The sequence below is a fragment of the Pogona vitticeps genome, chromosome 2 (assembly GCF_051106095.1).
Source record: "Pogona vitticeps strain Pit_001003342236 chromosome 2, PviZW2.1, whole genome shotgun sequence".
In the NCBI taxonomy this organism is placed as follows: Eukaryota; Metazoa; Chordata; class Lepidosauria; order Squamata; family Agamidae; genus Pogona; species Pogona vitticeps.
Window position 1 is genome coordinate 64422133 of NC_135784.1, and position 19183 is coordinate 64441315.

Consider the following 19183-nt stretch of genomic DNA (forward strand, 5'->3'; position numbering starts at 1 on the left):
AGGTTGGGGATACACTCTTGTTCTCCTGACCAAAGTGTTCAAAGTGATCTTGAGCTGGAGAGTGAAAGCAGCATCTGAAGGACAGAGTACTGAAAGAAAAGTGGGACTTCAGCTGACACGGCATTGATTGTTCTAGTTACTGTATTTGTTGTTGTTTAGTCGTTAAGTCATGTCCGACTCTTTGTGACTCCATGGACCAGAGCACGCCAGAGTTATTTACTGATACCCTAAATCTGTGGTTCCCAACCTTGGATAACCCATATCTTCTTGGACAGCAACTCCCAGAAACCCTAGCCAGCACAGCTGGTGGTGAAGGCTTCCAAGAGTCACAGTCCAAGAACACCTCAGTTACTCAAGGTTGAGAACCACTGCCCTAAACCAGCTAGTCGCAGAACTGATCAAAAGGGAAGCAACTGTGGATTTAATTCTGTGGGATGCCCCCTAGGACCTAGTATAAGATAGGAGATTTTTAAAAAAATAATAATGGAAACAGTGATTATCAGGCTTCATTTGCATCTAAATATTAGGGTGACGGTGTCTAACAGAATGTTACTTCACTTCAGAAAAGGAAACTGGCAAAGACGAAGGAGGAAGGGAAGGAAAGAGGGATCAAATGTTTCCAAAATAGTTGAGATACTGAACACCACAATTTATCACAAAAAAGTGATAAACCACAGGGTTGGAGAGTGAGCCCAAAGTCCAAGAGACCCCCCAGCATATTTAACAAGAAATGTCAATGAAGGTATTAAGGAGAAACACCTTTCTTAGGGAACAGAAAGATATGGTCAAACAGGGAAACAAAAAGAAGCAAGAGCCTGCACAGAGGAAATGCAAACAAATGGTAATGTTTGCAAGAAACAATTTGGGGAAGCATTTATATCAAGACCAACAAGGAAGGAACTCTTTAGAGACATCAGAAACAGGAAACTAGCTAGGAAGGCAGTTGCCATTTACACCACTGGATGTTACAGTGGTGGACAAGGACATTTAGGGAGAAACTGAATAAATACCTTTCATCTGTCTCCACTGCAGAAAATAACCTAAGTTCTAAATTGTAGAGAAAAATTAGAATGTAAACAAATTACCAGGTCCTTATAGTATCCATCTGGGAGATCTTAAAGAACTTACTGTATATGTGAAGTGACTGGCCTAAAAAAAAACAAATAACAATGCCACTGCAATTGGCCTCTGTGCCAGAAGAACATCCAGTGAGGAAGAAGTACTGCCAGACCAAAAGCAGTGGCTGCAGTACTCCGTCATTTCTGATGCATCCTATACAGGCTGAGAGTAGATATCTGAATAGCAACTGTACCTGTGTCATATCCATGCACTGTTAAAGTCATACTGTCAATGAAACACATGTCACATTTACGAAAAATGGGAAAATGGAGGTAGAACATATTGCTGACTGTAGTCTTTTGCATATAAATAAGACAGAAGTGAACTGATCCATGCAAATGCTATATAGGACAATACCTGAATTGACTTGGAGAGGACTTTGGACAGGGCTAGCTGGGTTTTTGTTTTGTTTTGTTTTGGTCATTTGCTGGGGAATAACCCTGCTTTGTTGATTGCTTTACCCAGGGCCATCAGACTACACAAAAGAAGATTCTGATCCTGACAAAGGGAAGCTACAGCCATGAATTTTTGCCCAAATGGATGGAACTAATTGGTCCCTGATGTGGGACCATCCATATTGGCTTTCTAGTGGAGAAGCCCTCCAGGGGGCGCTTGACAGCATGGGGCTGTGATGCTGCAATGTTAGAACTCAACTTCAGAAGGATGGTAGCAGGATGCTGACCCTAACCCCACAACTCACCAGTGCTATCAGGGCTAAGAGCATTCTCTTTTTTCCTGTGCAGCACCAAATGCACATAATAATATTTGCCCAGCTGACATGAATTAACACCATACATAGAGGCCAATGATTTTCAGGTACCGGTGTAAGAAAAAGAAGAAACAGTTTAAGTCTAAATGTTTCCATGCAATATTTTGTGGACCAAAGTTACATATTGAGAAATTATTGAGATCTTGGTGCACATCATTTTAGAATGTAGCTTATATAGGAACGAATGTATTCCATATCTTGGTTCCATCATGCGTAAATGTATTGGTCTACTTCCCACAGGCTATCTAAAGTTTCTGTTGCCCAGAGAGAATCAAATAATAAGACACTTAGTAGCTAAGTTTTTATTTTCAACTATGAGAATTTGCAAAACACTATAGCAAGATTTTATACTATACTATGTATTTACTCTATGTATTTATCTTTGTATAATCAGGTCTATGATCGCATAATAAAACTTTACTTAATTACTAAACAAACAAATAAACGGACCATTGCACAATGGTCTGTTTTGTGGACTGTTGAACTGTTTGCAAACTTAGGTTCCTAGATGCCTCCTTGCACAGGCTCACATTGTAAAATGTTTCCAACAACCAATTGCTGCACAAATAGAAGGAACAGACTGGATGGATTCTGTCACCTGCACTCAATGGCACTCGCTTCTGAAGAAATACACTCCTAATTGCTCTGTACAATGTGAAAGAATGTGGAAAGCAGCGAGGGAGGGAACGGGACCCAAAAGCTTCCTGAAGCAAATTGTTATTTGCTTGGTTCCCCCTCCCCATCATTTCTGCAAGGCACCTTGAGCTCTTCAAAGTTCCTGATGTGAGGGAATTAAGCAATTTGCAAATCAGGTAAAAATCGGCCTTCACAATGCATTATTACTAATTTAATTAAAGTGCCTCTTGCCTTGGAAACTTTAACCAAGATTAAAAATATACTGTCTAAGGACACTACAAAACTGTTAATTAACAACTAACCTAAATAAATTCAACTTGCATGACACCCTAAAAATGACTAGCCTGGTGCTCTGGCAGACCTACAAGGGAGCAAAACTCAAAAATGGGACCCTTCCAGAGAAACATCTGCCATTAAAGAGAGGGTGAATTCAGGCCTGGGGTAATTTATTTGACTTCAGTAGAGAAACATGCAATGGTTTTTTAAAACACTGACAGCATGAGAGCAAATACGTCCTGGTGCATCAAGATGTATCTGATGCTTCTAGAATTCCAGATCTTTAATTTTCCATTTGAATTTCAACTCTTTCCCCATTCAGTTCACGGGGCATTGGATGTAGCATTCTGGCAATCCTCAGGAAAAGATGAGAGATTCGTGGTAGTCCAGGTTGGTTTAGTTATGAGCTGCCCTCAGATTATCACAAACCACAAGATCCAAAAACAGCCACACAAAAATATATAACAACTGCCTGTGGAAAAAAGTTTTTTAAAAAAGACATTCTCTTTAAAAAATCTTCTAGTGAGAATGATTGCAAATGAGGAATAGGCAACCTTTATAATTACTATGAATCTCATCTGTTTCAGTGTTTGAACCTACTCTATGCTTTGCATGTAAGAGGTCTCCAGAACCTCTAGGCACTGCTACCAGTTGAAAGTTGGTGCCAATCAGCGCAGACAAGAATAAGCTAGACCAGCCAATGCATGAAGCCACTTCTTTGTGGTCCTTCATGCAATCCATGGCACTCTTGTCAGGTGTTCATCATTACCTCTGATGAGCTCATCCTGATTTCTAGTGTTCACATGAAATGTCCCAGGACAGGATGAAATGCTGTAGGCAACTTACTGCAGCTGAAAGGTATTTTCATAGCTGGCTTAGAATGACAGGAATGGTAGGCATAAGATGATGCTTAGGTGGGAGCAGTGTGCTCTTTGCCCTAATGGGTCAGCCATCTAGCAGGGTAGGCCTGCCTTGCTTTACAGACAGCCCCTTAATCTGGAACAAGATCAACAACAAGCCACTTAAAGAGATGCAGACAGAGGCACCAGATCCTACAACACGTCCAGATGCCAATTATGTTTCCCTGTCTACCCAGCCAACAGCATCACAAAGCTTATTAGTATCAGCCATAACATAAAAGACACATTCTTTTGTTCCTCTTCCAACTCAACATATCAGTCGGCATCTCCCAGCAATGTCTTTTTGTGTTCAATACAGGACAAGTCAGTCAGTCTCCACGCAAAAGGCTAACTAGACAGAAATGTGAAAGCAGAAAAGGCAGAATGCAGAAAACCCAGTAGAAGAATGTTTCATTTCCCCAGAAAATGCTGTTGCTAACGTTAGAAAGAAACTTTGAAGAGAAAATCTAATGTGAAACTTCTGCATTAAGACTTATCAAGTAGCTAAATTCTATCAGCTGTGCCTTGGGAACTGGAATTACAGATTTTTATTTCACTATAGATGTTAATTAACCTATCAAAGCCAGCTTGTTTATCAACAATACTTTGTCAATGGTCTCCACAACTATTTTATGTACAGTGAAGTTTAGCATGATTATCGCTGTTTGTATTGCTTTCATTCCATTCCCTCTTGACCTCACGGCTTACGTTTTCTTCTTATTCTTTCTGTACACATGTATACCCATAACTGCCAACTAAGGGTACCATCATTCTATGCACCTGATGAAGTGACTCCAGTACACACACCCTATTGCTATAATCAATGGTTTAGTCTTCAAAAAAGACTCAATTGCTTTTTTAGCCACAGATGAAGACAGCTGTTGTTATGTGCCATCAAGTCACTTTTGACTTATAGATGTTTAAACATCTCAACATGCCTTGGAAATCCTGTTAGAGTCACTGCTGACATTCCTCAGTGAGTTTTCATGGCCAAGCTGGAACTTGAACCCAGGCCTCCTGAGACTTAGTCCAACACTCTCTCCACCACGTCACACTGGGAATGTGAAGAGGTCTGTCTGACACTTCTGGTTTGAGCCTCAGACTACAGGGTAGCCTGTATAGGCTTTGGCTGCTCTCTGGATGTCATGCCCCAAGGCCAAGAATATTCAGGCAGGAACAGATGTGCTTCCCATTTGACAAGGCAATTGTGCTCGCCAGGGCTCCCTGGTGCATGTGCAGTCTGGGTTAGGCAATGCATAATGGTCCCCTTTGATGGCCCTCGGTTTAGCATAGCACTGGCTTAGTTACCACAAGCAGGGTTGCTGCATGAAATGTCCCAGTCCTATCACAAATCTTAGATGAAGAATAATTCAGGTGAATTTTTTCTGCAGCTTTAGAGATATGCTTCCTGCCCAGTGTATTCTTTGGGCCAGAAATTCTTCTTTCTTAAGCCAGTTCCTGCCAGGAGTCTTAGATTCCAAGAGATTCAGGCCAAAAGGCCATCTTAACTTGCAGTAGTCCCCACATTCTCAGACTGAGGTTTTGCCTGTGCTGCTTGAGCATGATTAACAGCAGCATCCCTGGCTGTGAACTAGCATGCCTGACATGGAAAAATCAGAGGCACCTCCATTCCAGCTATAAATCTGGACCTACAGCTCTTGCTACGTCATATCAAGCTCAGGTACTCCTCTGATCAAAGACCTGTCTTAGCATTTCTAAGGTCTTGTTTTTGCATTCTAGCAAGCATTCATGGAGTCAATTAAGGAAGAAGGGGGGGGGAAGCAAGAACTCTGAAGTATAGGGCTTGGTAGTTTGTTTGCTTTAAAACAGCTATTCATCAGCATGTTCCACATACTTACTGTACCTTGTTTCATACAATATGACCTGCTTTTAGGTTTTGGCACATTCAAATAGCCAGTTGCATACCCTTGCTTTAAAAGGAAAACAGGATGGTTGCCCCAAAGGACAGTGCGGTGTTGAGCTCCCGCTGCCCCATTCACCCGCACAGTTATCATCATTCTGTGTTATTCTATTCCTGCTCCTTGTCATGAGCCCCTGCTGGTGGGAGTGTGTGTGTGTGTGTGTGCAGGGGAGGAACAGGGGCAAGTGAAGTGACAGCAGGTCACTAGGTAAGCTGAACTAGACATTACAGTGGGGGAGTGGGAAGACAACCTACAGACCTGTTCCCTTCTGTCACAGAACCCATGTTCCTCAGAGCGTCTTGCTTGGCCCTTCGTCTGGCAGACATGGATCTCACTGCCATGCTGGTTACTTGGCTTTGTATCCCCAGATTAATGTTCCAAGCTGCAGACATCTGCGGCACTTCCTGTCTCTACGGCACCAGTTACCGCCTCAGCACTCCTTGTTTTGACATGAGAATTTTCGCAGAGATAATTGAAGAATCTGGGAGGCATCTTGTCCTCCTCATTCAAGGAAATTCTCTTAATTTATTCATATTCACTTCCCTTTGGGATGAATAATTTTGATCAGAGTAATATAAAGTTTAAGTCAAACCTATTAGTATGATATCGCTCATCTCTAGTTATCCTTGGTTTGGTAAAGTCGATACCTGTGGGGTAGCACTGGCTTACACGCCTCACTTTTCTTCCTCCCATGTATAGAATTAAATACAATCTCCTTTGACAGAAACTGGCAGTAGCTGGGTAAAAATGCATTAATATGTGTTTCTTGCTGAGCTCAATGTCTACAGTCTCTCACCACAACCATGTGCACTATATTGTTATTGTTGTTTAGTCATTAAGTCATGTCCAACTCTTCATGACCCCATGGACCAGAGCACACCAGGCTCTCCTGTCTTCCACTGCCTCTCGGAGTTGGGTCAAATTCATGTTGGTCGCTTTGATGACACTGTCCAACCATCTCATCCTCTGTCGCCCCCTTCTCTTCCTGCCTTCCCATTTTCCCAACATCAGGGTTTCTTCTCATGAGAAGACTCCCTCACGTACACTATATACATACTTGCAACTCAGTACAACACTTAATGCCTCCAATGAAGTGGACTGTGTTTAGTCGTTTAGTCGTGTCCGACTCTTCGTGACCCCATGGACCAGAGCACGCCAGGCCCTCCTGTCTTCTACTGCCTCCCGGAGTTGTGTCAGGTTCATGTTGGTTGCTTCGCAGACACTGTCCAGCCATCTCATCCTCGGTCGTCCCCTTCTCCTCTTGCCGTCACACCTTCCTAACATCAAGGTTTTTTCCAAGGACTCTTTTCTTCTCATGAGATGGCCAAAGTACTGGAGCCTCAGCTTCAGGATCTGTCCTTCCAGTGAGCACTCAGGGTTGATTTCCTTTAGAACTGATAGGTTTGTTCTCCTTGCAGTCCAGGGGATTCTCAAGAGCCTCCTCCAGCACCACAATTCAAAGGCATCAATTCTTCGGCGGTCAGCTTTCTTTATGGTCCAGCTCTCACTTCCATACATCACGACAGGAAAAACCATAGCTTTGACTATTCGGACTTTTGTTGGCAAGGTGATGTCTCTGCTTTTCAAGATGCTATCAAGATTTGTCATCGCTTTCCTCCCAAGAAGAAGGCGTCTTTTAATTTCAGGGCTGCTGTCTCCATCTGCAGTGATCATGGAGCCCAGGAAGATAAAATTTGACACTGCCTCCATATCTTCCCCTTCTATTTCCCAGGAGGTGATGGGACCAGTGGCCATGATCTTAGTTTTTTTGATGTTGAGTTTCAGACCGTTTTTTGCACTCTCCTCTTTCACTCTCATTACAAGGTTCTTTAATTCCTCCTCACTTTCTGCCATCAGAGTGGTATCATCTGCATATCGGAGGTTGTTGATATTTCTTCCGGCAATCTTAATTCCGGCTTGGGTTTCTTCCAGTCCAGCCTTCCGCATGATGTATTCTGCATATAAGTTAAATAAGCTGGGGGACAATATACAGCCTTGCCGTACTCCTTTCCCAATTTTGAACCACTCAGTTGTTCCATGACCAGTTCTAACTGTTGCTTCCTGTCCCACATATAGGTTTCTCAGGAAACAGATAAAGTGGTCAGGCACTCCCATTTCTTTAAGAACTTGCCATAGTTTGCTGTGGTCCACACAGTCAAAGGCTTTCGCATAGTCAATGAAGCAGAAGTAGATATTTTTCTGGAACTCTTTGGCTTTCTCCATAATCCAGCGCAAGTTAGCAATTTGGTCTCGAGTTCCTCTGCCTCTTCGGAATCCAGCTTGTACTTCTGGGAGTTCTCGGTCCACATACTGCTGAAGCCTACCTTGCAGGATTTTGAGCATAACCTTGCTAGCGTGTGAAATGAGTGCAATTGTACGGTAGTTGGAGCATTCTTTGGCACTGCCTTTCTTTGGGATTGGGATGTAGACTGATCTTTTCCAATCCTCTGGCCACTGTTGAGTTTTCCAAACTTGCTGGCATATTGAATGTAGCACCTTAACAGCATCATCTTTCAAGATTTTAAATAGTTCAACTGGAATGCCATCACCTCCACTGGCCTTGTTGTTAGCCAGGCTTTCTAAGGCCCACTTGACTTCGCTCTCCAGGATGTCTGGCTCAAGGTCAGCAACTACATTGTCTGCGTTGTCCGGGATATCCAAATCTTTCCGATATAATTCCTCTGTGTATTCTTGCCACCTCTTCTTGACGTCTTCTGCTTCTGTTAGGTCCCTCCCATTTTTGTCTTTTATCATGTTCATCTTTGCGCAAAATATTCCTCTAATATCTCCAATTTTCCTGAACAGATCTCTGGTTTTTCCTTTTCTGTTATCTTCCTCTATTTCTTTGCATTGTTCATTTAAGAAGGCCCTCTTGTCTCTCCTTGCTATTCTTTGGAAGTCTGCATTCAATTTTCTGTAGCTTTCCCTATCTCCCTTGCATTTTGCTTCCCTTCTCCTCTCTGCTATTTCTAAGGCCTCGTTGGACAGCCACTTTGCTTTCTTGCATTTCCTTTTCTTTGGGATGGTTTTCGTTGCTGCCTCCTGGACAATGTTACGAGCCTCTATCCAAAGTTCTTCAGGCACTCTGTCCACCAAATCTAGTTCCTTAAATCTGTTCTTTACTTCCACTGTGTATTCATAAGGGATTGGGTTTAGATTATACCTGAGTGGCCCAGTGGTTTTTCCTACTCTCTTCAGTCTAAGCTTGAATTTTGCTATGAGAAGCTGATGATCAGAACCGCAGTCAGCTCCAGGTCTTGTTTTTGCTGACTGTATAGAGCTTCTCCATCTTTGGCTGCAGAGAATATAATCAATCTGATTTCGATATTGCCCATCTGGTGATTTCCATGTATAGAGTCGCCTCTTGTGTTGTTGGAAAAGAGTGTTTGTGATGACCAGCTTATTCTCTTGACAAAACTCTATTAGCCTTTGTCCTGCTTCGTTCTGAACTCCAAGGCCAAACTTCCCTGTTGTTCCTTTTATCTCTTGGCTCCCTACTTTAGCATTCCAGTCCCCTAGAATGAGAAGAACATCTTTCTTTGGTGTGAGTTTCAGAAGGTGTTGTAAATCTTCATAGAATTGTTCAATTTCAGTCTCCTCAGCAATGCTGGTTGGTGCATAAACTTGGATTATTGCAAATGAAGTGGACTACAGTCCAGGAAAGTTCAGGCTACAATAAATGTTATATTTTATTGCTGCAACAGATTAACATCACTACCATTTAGAAAATATTTACCCTGTAATATGTTAAATTAATAAGAGTACAGTTTAACATGCATGCCAGTTACTAATCTCCTCTCATTATAATTAAATTTAACAATACCATATAAATGCTTTACAACTTTAACAAATGGGGCATCTGTACAGAGATATGCAGCTAGATTGGGATGTTCATCTTACTGTTACCAGGGTGGCTGGATATGCCTCCTCTTATGGGGAGTGATACACAGCTTCTTTGAAAGCCCCCATGGGCTCTTGTGCAAGAGCAGCTGCCAGGGTCCAGAACAGAAATGGAATGAGTGTTGGAGTGAGAGTTCAGCGGCCAAGACTGGCAGCTAAATACAACTAGACAGGCGCCCAGTTCTAGAAGTCTGTCAGCCATACCGAATGGAGATGAAAGGGGGCGGGCTCTGGAGAGTACAAGGTTAGGAAAAGCTGGCCTGGGAAGTTGCCAGGTCTTAGGGTGCTAGCTGGTGATTGGTATGCTTCTCTGGGAAGCAAATTGAGGGCAAGTGGTACCGGAGCAAGCCAGTGCATGCATGCACATTGGCCTGTCATACAGTTGAGAGCAATGCAGGGAGCAGGGTGCTTCACATCACCTTACACAATCAGCTCACATGGAAACAGTTCTGCCTGCATACCCAACCTTTGCCTGCTCTGCCTCCCTGACATCCCTCAAGGGGCTGCCTCTCTGATCTCAAGTTCTGGCTCTGAAATCTTGGGAATGAAATGCTGGCCCCCCCTCTTATTCCGTATCCAGTGATGCCTCTGTTACAGTTTCTTGAGTTCATGGGATGAGAAATCCTCACACAAGAATGAAAGAAGCTCAGGGGCTGAGGCTGTGACCAATTGGAAACACACGACAACACCGCTGCTGATCTTTTCAAATACGTAAATGTTTCCCCTACATTACAGACCAAGAACTGCTAGGTATTACCGAGCAATGCACCAAGACTTGGATTTCCATTCATTAAGACCCATTTCATAAATTGGTCCCTGAACCCCTTTAGACCTGACTAGTTGTGTATTGATTTCAGACATGAACTCCCGTGCAGTATTTAGAATGTATCAAATTAGCAGAGAAGATATATAAGGAACAACAGCAAGCTTTAAAAATTAAATTAAATTAAAATCCATACATTGCAAGAATGGGCTAGTTCTTTAATGGAGTGGTCTACAGCTCTCCCCCCCCCAAAATGAGGGGAACCAACAAAAGGCAACCGAGCTGCCCATTTCGCCCTCCCCTGCCTCAAAATGCCCCCATCCCCGAGGGAGAACTTCTTTGCCTATTTCCTTTTTTGTGTTTCCCCTTGCCTGCTTTGGCCTTTTTTTATTTCTCACTCCCACCCTGGAAATACAACGTTGTGTCATTTCGAGAGAGCCTTGTTGTTCTAAGGCTCTTTAAGGCAAGACCTGAAAATGTGATTTCCTCCTGCCTTTGTGTGGGGTTAAGTGTGTTTGGGAGGCAGCGTCTGTGCCAGCACAGCCTGGAAGAGGCAGGAAAAGGTCAGCTCCCTCGCTCTCCGGTAATCAGCCCCGATGCCTCAATCTTTCTCTCTCCCCCTCTTCTCTTGCCTGTGTTCCTGAATAGGATATCGCCCTGCCCCGCAGTTACAATTAACCCCTGAAGAACCCCAATCTAGCGAGGAGCCTGAGCGGGCTTGCTCTGAACGCAGCACCACATGCTCTTTGCTTTTGAAGGAAACAAGGGTGGCCTTTTCCCAGCCCACTCCCTAAATTAGTCGGGGTGGGGAGGGGGAGAGGGGTAGTAGGGTTAGATGATAGCTAATGCTATGAATAATGTAAATCTCCCTAGACACAGCTGGGGAGCTGAGCCTGTGTGCCACTAATACAAGCTTCCCCCTTTCCTCTCCCCCTCCCCGCCTCTGAAAACAGACCACACCTGGGTTCTTTGGCATCATTTGGCCTCCACGGATAGCAATACAAGGAGGTGGTTGCATCGTGAGCACCCAAGACCAGTAGAATTCAAGTAGTTTGGGTACCTATTCTTGGTATGCCTGAATGCTCTTTGGCTGGGTGTCCTGGAAACCTCCCTCCCCGTTTTGTCTTTAAAAAAATCAAATTTCTCACAGTTCGTGTTCGTTTTTCAGAGACTTTGGAGTACATGTGTGCTGGATTCTCCAGTTTCAGTACTAGAGATGATATTACAATGTGGCAATCGGCAGGAGAATTTGTCTTATAAGAGGGTGAAGGTTTGCAACCCAGTTTCTGGAGGTGTAGCAAACAGGTCTTAGAAGAATAGACTTGGGGAAATGATGATCTGCTCTTACATTTGAAGCATTTACACAGGAGCAGATTAAATGTTTCAGATCCATGTAAACCCTGTTTTCTAGGAGGGCAGAGTGGACAAAGAAGGGACTGTAGCCAAAACCAGAAATGCTGACAAGACACGTTGATGTGAGTGATTCAACTAATTAAATGAAAATGAATACTCTGGTTGAAATCTGAGCAAGAGGCCAACACCTGGTTTAGTAGAACCAGCTAAGCAATACCTACAAAGGGTCCACAAGAAGGATCAGCAATCCAAAGTATATGTTATGGAGCAGGCGGCAGGACACACTGCCTCCAAAAAAAGCTTATGCCATAGAAAAATTTATTAGCCTGCAAGAAACCATACAACTCTTTGTTGCCTTTGCTACAACAGACTAACACAGCTGCCTGTTTCGGAATTCTCGGACCAGACACAACATCTAAGAACCAGCCAGAATAATATGAGATCAGCCCTGGGGGTCAGGGGGCAGATAGATATATTGCCTCATTTTCTTTTTCTTTGACAAACTCCAAAGAATTTAATTATACCGGAGTCTGGAAATGCTGCCTTCTTTTTCTAACATTTCCCAGAATTCCCCCAGTCGATACTCCTGGTGGCTGTGCTGGCCTGGGGATTCTGGGAATGGTAACATTAAAAGCCACATTTTCCAGCTTTACATTACATGTTCCTTAGCTGTGAAAGACAGAGAACAAGAAAAGTGCAGGGGAAAAAAAAAACCGGGAAGAGAATGAGATCAGGGCCCTTGGGAAAGATAGTTGATCCACCGGCTTAAAGACGCATTTACCGGATATGTCCAGTTCTTTATTCTTAAATGGATAAATGACAGGGCTGCAAGCATGCCTGAAAGTCAAGTCCTCTGCCACAGAAGCCTTTTTTTTCCAAGCCAGACAAGCAGATGCTGTCCTGCAGCAAGGGAAATGTAACTCTGCACGAGCTCAGAGACATTGTCTTCACTATTACTTCATGTTTTTGTGCTGAGCCCTCATGGCCTGGAGACCTCTTGACGTAAATGGATATTAACCTGGTAACTCAGTCTTGCCATAGTCTTCAGATAGGAAAACAGAGGCTTAGGAGATGGGATGTAAGGATTTTTTGTGGGCATATGGTTGAAGGTTAACAGACAGTCAGTATTCATAAGCCAATTTCACTCCCACAAATGTTACAACTCTCCTCTTGATGATTTTAATGAGCAATACGTAGGGCAGCCTTTAAAGACAACTTGGAAACTTTAATTAGTTCAGAACACGGCAGCCAAGAGTCTTAATTTGATAGAATATTTCAGCTGTTTATACCAACTGCAGTAGCTAGCTCATCATTTCCATCTGTAACACAAAGTGCTGCTTTTAAGCTTAAATGCCTTGGGACGAGTTAGTGGAAAGAAAAAGGTTGTGTTTCTGTAGAAGCGTACCTGAAAACAGGCCCTTCTTGCTGCCCCTTTGGTCACGTAAGGTGACTACACATTAGAGGGCCTTTTTGGTGGTGGTGCCCCACTGCCTCTGAAAGACAGGAGCTCCATGTGTCTCGTCCCACTGCTTACATGTGGGTAGCCTGTATAATTAAATTGTAAACCGCCCGGAGAGTGCTTGTAGCGCTATGGGGCGGTATATAAGTCCAATAAATAAATAAATATAAATACATGTAAGAGAGCAATGAGAACTTCTAAAACTTCTTTAGAACAACTTTTTAATCAGGTCTCTTAGATACTTTTTGCTGCTGTGAAATTTATTTTATTTTTGTGACTGTCTGTTATATTATTGTATTGCATGCTGCTGATCTCCCTAGGGAGAAAGAATGGAACAGATATCCTTTAAAACAAATTAAATGATCCATAGTAAATCCTTCCTTTGTTGTTTACCTCTTTCACGTCTTATAAAGAAGCTAAGAAAAGAAACCATATCTTTCTGTTCTCTGTGGAAGCTGCTTCCAGTTTAGACAAAAGGTATCTTGGAGGTGTCAGGCACGTTAAATCAATGACACTCACAAGCGACGTGGGAACAGTGGCAAACCCTACACTTCTCCTAGCTGGTCCACTGACAGGCTGGGGGGTTGCAACATCAACCTGGCAGCACAACCCAATTTGCAACTGTGGACCATGGTTGCTTTTTCTTTGGATACCCTTCTTCTCCACCCTTTCACGGCCTTCCCATTATTCTCCACAGCTACAGGGAGAATGGCTGTGCAGACAAATTCTGCAGGTTACACCACTTGTTGCAACAGAACTGACTGTGTTTCTTCTGTGTCTGTTTCAAAAGCCCTACAAAGGCCTCACCAGAACACCTTCCAGATTTGTGGAACTATTGTACCTTTATAGGAACGGAAGGCTGAGAAAGGAATCGGTAAGCTCCTCCACCCCCTCTTTGAATTCTCCATGCAACAAGCAGGTTTATCTTACCAATTTACATCCTTTCTCCCTTCCTTTTGTGCACTTTATCTAATTTCGATTGCAAACTCTTCAGGGCAAGAATCTGGCTCTGTCTAATAAATTATGAAATGAGTCTGCCATGAGATAATAGCAAGCAAATCAAGTCTTGCCTTTTTGGTAGCCAACTGAGCAATTACGCCCTAAAGGAAGCCAGAGGAAAAATAAATAAAAGATCCACCAACGTAATTACTATCAAAGCGTCCCCCCATTTTACCTCCAGAACTCCAATGGCACAATGGCCCAAATAATAAGAAGCTGACACTATTTAACATGAACTGAATAGGCTAGTCATCACTGAAGGAAATACATCATTGCTACAATTATCAGAAGAGCTGAAACCATCTTTACCTGTGACTGTCACCAGCATGGAAGCCACCAAGGGACGGTTGTTGTCCAACTTCCGGCTCAGCCTGAGTTCCCCACTAGTCTGATTGACAATCAACAAGTGCAGTTCATTTCCACGTTCAAAGGTATAGAATAGCCTGTCGGACACATCAGGATCATAGGCAGGAATCTTCCCTATGACCCCAGATGGGAAGGTGTTGGATTTGTTAGAGACATAGTTGTTAAAGAGGATCTGGAAGTTTTTAAGAACAGGGCTGTTGTCATTCTGGTCCACGAGCTTGATGTGGACTGTGGCTCTGCTGACAAGAGGAGCAGATGTTGCCTGGACCACGATGACGTACTCTGGCTTGGTCTCATAGTCTAGGTCAATCAGAGCTGTGAGCTCACCGGAAAAGATGTCCATCTGGAAAATTTCAGGGATGTTGCCTTCTACAATCTGATACATGATCTGAGCATTGGGTCCTTCGTCAGGATCAACAGCTGTGATTTGGGCGACTACAGAGCCCACTATGCTATTCTCCTTCACCAAGACTTCAAACTCTTTTGCTGGGAAGACGGGTGCATTGTCATTCACATCCTGGACAGTAACTTGAATATGGACTGGTGTCCTCTGGGGAGGGATCCCTCTGTCCACAGCATAAGCAGTGAGTTCATAGACTGGGATGCTTTCATGGTCCAGCTCACGGACAGTGCGAATAATTCCAGAGGTGGGCTCAATTGTGAAATCCCCATCTCCATCTTCTCCATTCTGGAAAGTGTATTGCACCCGTCCATTGGCATGGGCATCCCGGTCAGTGGCTGAGATCTGGAGCACACTGGTGTAGGAAGGGCTGTCCTCAGATATGATGCCTTGGTAGTGTGCACTAACAAACTGAGGGGCATTGTCATTGACATCATTGACCATGATTTCAACATAAGTTGTGTCTGCTTTCTGAGGGATCCCATTATCTTTGGCTGTAATGGCCAGCGTGTAGGTCACCTGGTCCTCATAGTCTAGCTCAGCCTGCAATGTGATGGCACCAGTGTCGGCATCAATCCGGAACTGAGGAATATTATCCTCCAAGTAATAGGTAATCCGTGCATTTTCCCCAACATCATCGTCCGTGGCACTGATCATGACCACTGTGCTGCCTACAGGACGATCCTCATTCACACTTACCGAGTAATGAGCACTTTGGAACACTGGCCTGTGGGTGTTGGCATCAGTAATGTTGATATGAACGTGGCAGTTGTCATGCAGTGTCCGGTCAGAGGCAGTCACCGTGAGCACGAAGCGCCTCTCCTGTTTGTAATCCAGGGGCAAAGAGAGAGTGATTAGCCCCACTCCCCCTTGAGTACTGATGGCAAAACGGTTCCGGGTGTTCCCTCCTGTGATCTGGTAGCTGATGGCACTGTTTACGTCCCTGTCAATGGCTGTGACACTGAGGACATTGGTGCCTACAGCAGCATCTTCATTGAGACGGATGAAATATTCTTTCTGGGTGAATTCAGGCCGATTGTCATTGACATCCATGACAGTTATGGTTACACTAGCGGAAGCAGAGAGAGGGGGTGAGCCATGATCCCGGGCCTCTACTCCAAAGAAATAATGTTCCACAGTTTCTCGGTCCAAAGGGCCACTCACAGTAATCCAGCCTGTGGCACTGTTCACCACAAAAGGGGTGTCAGATGAGACCCCAGTAAGCTTGTACTCCAGGCGGGCATTCTCTCCATAATCTGCATCCACTGCCTGAATGTGGATCATTGAATGGCCAAAGGGAGCATTTTCCAGGACAGATATTTGAAAGGGTGTACTGACGAAGATGGGAGCATGGTCGTTAATGTCCACTACTTGGATGCTAACCATGCCCGTGTTGTTGGACAGGGGCGGCCGCCCTGCATCCTGGGCACGTATTCTCAGGGCATATTCTCGCTCAACTTCAAAATCCAAAGAAGCCACCACTTGGATTTCACCAGTCACACTGTCAATAGAAAACTGCCCCCTACTGTTCCCACTGATGATGTTATAATGAACCAAAGCATTGTTGTCTTTGTCCAAGTCTGTGGCTGTCACCCTTAAAATTTCTGAATGAGGCCTTATATCCTCTCTGACCTGAACAATATATCGCTTCTCGCTGAACTGTGGGACGTTATCATTCTCATCAAGGACAGTGATATAGACTCTAACAGTGGCTGAATGAGGGCCAGGTTCCTTACCTTGATCATTTGCCTCCACCACCAAGGAATATTTCTCCATTTTCTCCCTGTCCACTTGGCCACTCGTGGTGATCAGCCCAGATCGTGAATCAATTTCAAAGACAGAATGGGCTGCTTGTTCATTTACAAAACGATACCGGATGTTGGCGTTGGGTGGCGAATCCACATCTGTGGCCCTCAGCTGCAAGATGGGATAACCTTCTTCGACATTTTCTCGGATCGTCTCTCTGTACTCATTCTGTTCAAAGACTGGATTATGGTCGTTTCTGTCTGCCACTGTGACAGCAACCATGGTGGTGGCAGAGAGGCGAGGAAGCCCATGGTCCACAGCAGTCACTCGGAAGTAGTGGAGGTCCATATTTTCCCTGTCCAGCACTTCAGTGGTGCTGATGAGGCCATTTTGGGAATCAATGTTAAACAACTCCAGAGACCTGCTGTTCATCAGGGCATCCATGGAATAGAGCAGCCTCCCGGCTTCCCCGGAATCTGGGTCTTGTGCTGCTATTGTGATCACAGGAGTCCCTGGAGGCTGGTTTTCAGCCACTTGGACCTGGTAATTATATTGAGGGAAGAGGGGGTGACGATTGGCTGCCCTACGAGTCCTCAGCAAGGCGGGCAGGGGTCCTTCTCTTCGTCTCCTTTTCTTGGCACATAAGGAAGGCGTAAGCTCATTCTGCATAGCTGGATGGGTAGGCTTTAATGGCAGACAGGAAAGGAATCCCGGAGTTGATGGGCTCCTAAAATCCACGCCAAAACAAAGAGTTTGTAAACAGCCTTTGGTAGAGTCAGACGGATGCAAGGAAAGGCAGGCAGGGGGCCGCCTCCGCTCTGTCTCGGTGCCGGGAGCTGTCCGAGGCTCCGGTGGTGCTGAAACGGCGTCCGGCCAAGCCCGCCCAGCGCAGGGCCCGGGCCAGCAGACGTCTTGGAGGACGCCCCAGCACTCCCGGTCGCAGCGGGGTGGGGAAGCTCCGGAGGGCACGGGTTGGCCCGCGCCCAGCCGAAGGCAAGTCAACAGGGTGAGCCACCCGCAGAAAGGGGAACGGGGGCCGGGACGGGAAAAGGCAGCGAGTCGCATTCTCGGGCACCTCAAAGGCGCTTCGGGCTTCCCTGCACTCGGCGTCGCTCTTGTGCCCGGGCACTCGCAGGTCGGCAGCGGCGGAGAGAGGCAGCGGCGCTTCCCAATGCCGGGAAATCGTCTGACACAGAAGCAGACTTGCCGGCTCCGGGCTTCCGCAGCCGAAGCGTCCAGACCGGGCGAGGCGCTTAGCTGGGGTGGGGTTGGGGCCGTCCAGCGCTTCCCTTCCGACGCCCCATTGTCCGCCTTCTCCGGCCCCTTCCCGGCACTGGGCTCAGAATAGCCGGCGATGGTGCCTGGCAGCGCCGGATCCGCGCCGTCGAGCCTCGCGCTACGTTCCCAGGGAGTCCAGCAACCACACGCGGAGCTGCCGAGGCTCCCCGCCCGGCTCGGATGATGATCCGGAAGAAGTGCGGAAGCGTTTATAATCCACAAGCAGCAGGAGCCGCCGCCGGTGCCCCACTCTTTCCGGGGGCCTGCCGGGCATCGGGTCCTCCTCCTCCTCTTCCTCTCCTCCTCCTGCCAGGGCGGGACGACGGGTCCAGCCGGAGAGGGAGGGCTGCCCCCGGGCCCCGCCGGGCGAGGCGACGGGAGACCAGGGCAGCGCCTGTCGCCCCCTCGGGCACGGTCTGCCAGGGAGACTCCCCACGGCCCCCGAAAGACCGCCAGGCAGAGCAGCCCCCCGCTCGGCCCTCCCGGCTCAGCCCGCCGGGCGCAACCGGGCTCCCCCAGGCTGAAGGGAAACAAAGGGAGGAGAAGGAACAGGCACGGCGGCAGCCCCCGGCGGCGGCGGAGCCTCGGTCCCGGCGACTGGTGGCTCTCCTGCCGCGGCCGCCCTTCAGCCATGGTCCTTCGGCCCCTTCCCCGCCCCCCTCTCCCGGCTCCCCGGGCTTGGCGCTCCCCCGGCCCCGCCTCGCCTCTGGCTCTGCCCCCTTCTCCGCCTGCGCCGCCGCCACCACCACCATCTATCTAGAAGCAGCAGCAGCGGCGGCGGCGGCGGCGGCGGCTGCCTTCCGTGCGGGCCTGGCTGCTCCGTCGTGGCGGCGGCGGCGGCGGCGGCGGCGGCAGAAGGAGCGCAGGCGGCGGCACCCTCCTCCTCCTCCTCCCCGCCCCCTCCCGCAGCCCCAACATGGCTCCCGGCTGCCCCGATGGTCCGCTCCGCCCTCCCTCCCACGACTCCCCTCCTGCCGCTCTGCCGTGGTAGCGCCCACCTGTCTGGCGTAGGCGGCTGAAGCCACCGCCTCCGCCATCTTCACTGTGGGCAGGGGGGGACTCGAAAAGAAGGGAGCGGACGTGGACACCGGTGGGGCTAGATTGGCAGAGAGGTCGTCTTGCTAGCTGGGCAGAGGAAAGGAAGCGAGCGGGGTGGGCGAGGGGCTGAGGGGAGGGTCTCAGATGGGGCGTTCTTGAGAGTGGCTGGCGTGGTCGAAGCTCTCCGAGAGGGCTGGGAACTGTCCGATGTGCTGACCTAGATCTCCGGGTTCTTTTCAGAGTGATTGCAACGGGGGTTG

At 46.7% G+C, this 19183-nt stretch overlaps 1 protein-coding gene across 5 annotated transcripts in view; it reads right to left on the minus strand.

Annotated features, from left to right (window-relative positions):
• Nucleotides 1-18757, minus strand: part of CELSR3 (cadherin EGF LAG seven-pass G-type receptor 3) — a 117449-nt gene extending 98692 nt beyond the window's left edge. For all 5 annotated transcript variants that reach the window (XR_012083524.2, XM_078385268.1, XM_072989568.2 and 2 more), the window contains exon 1: nucleotides 14405-18757. Coding sequence is in view for 4 of the 5 variants with exons in the window: in XM_078385268.1 (XP_078241394.1) it covers nucleotides 14405-18518 (4114 nt within the window). In the remaining variant the exon portion in view is untranslated. The remainder of the gene's footprint in view (nucleotides 1-14404) is intronic.
• Between the last annotated feature and the right edge of the window lie 426 nt (nucleotides 18758-19183).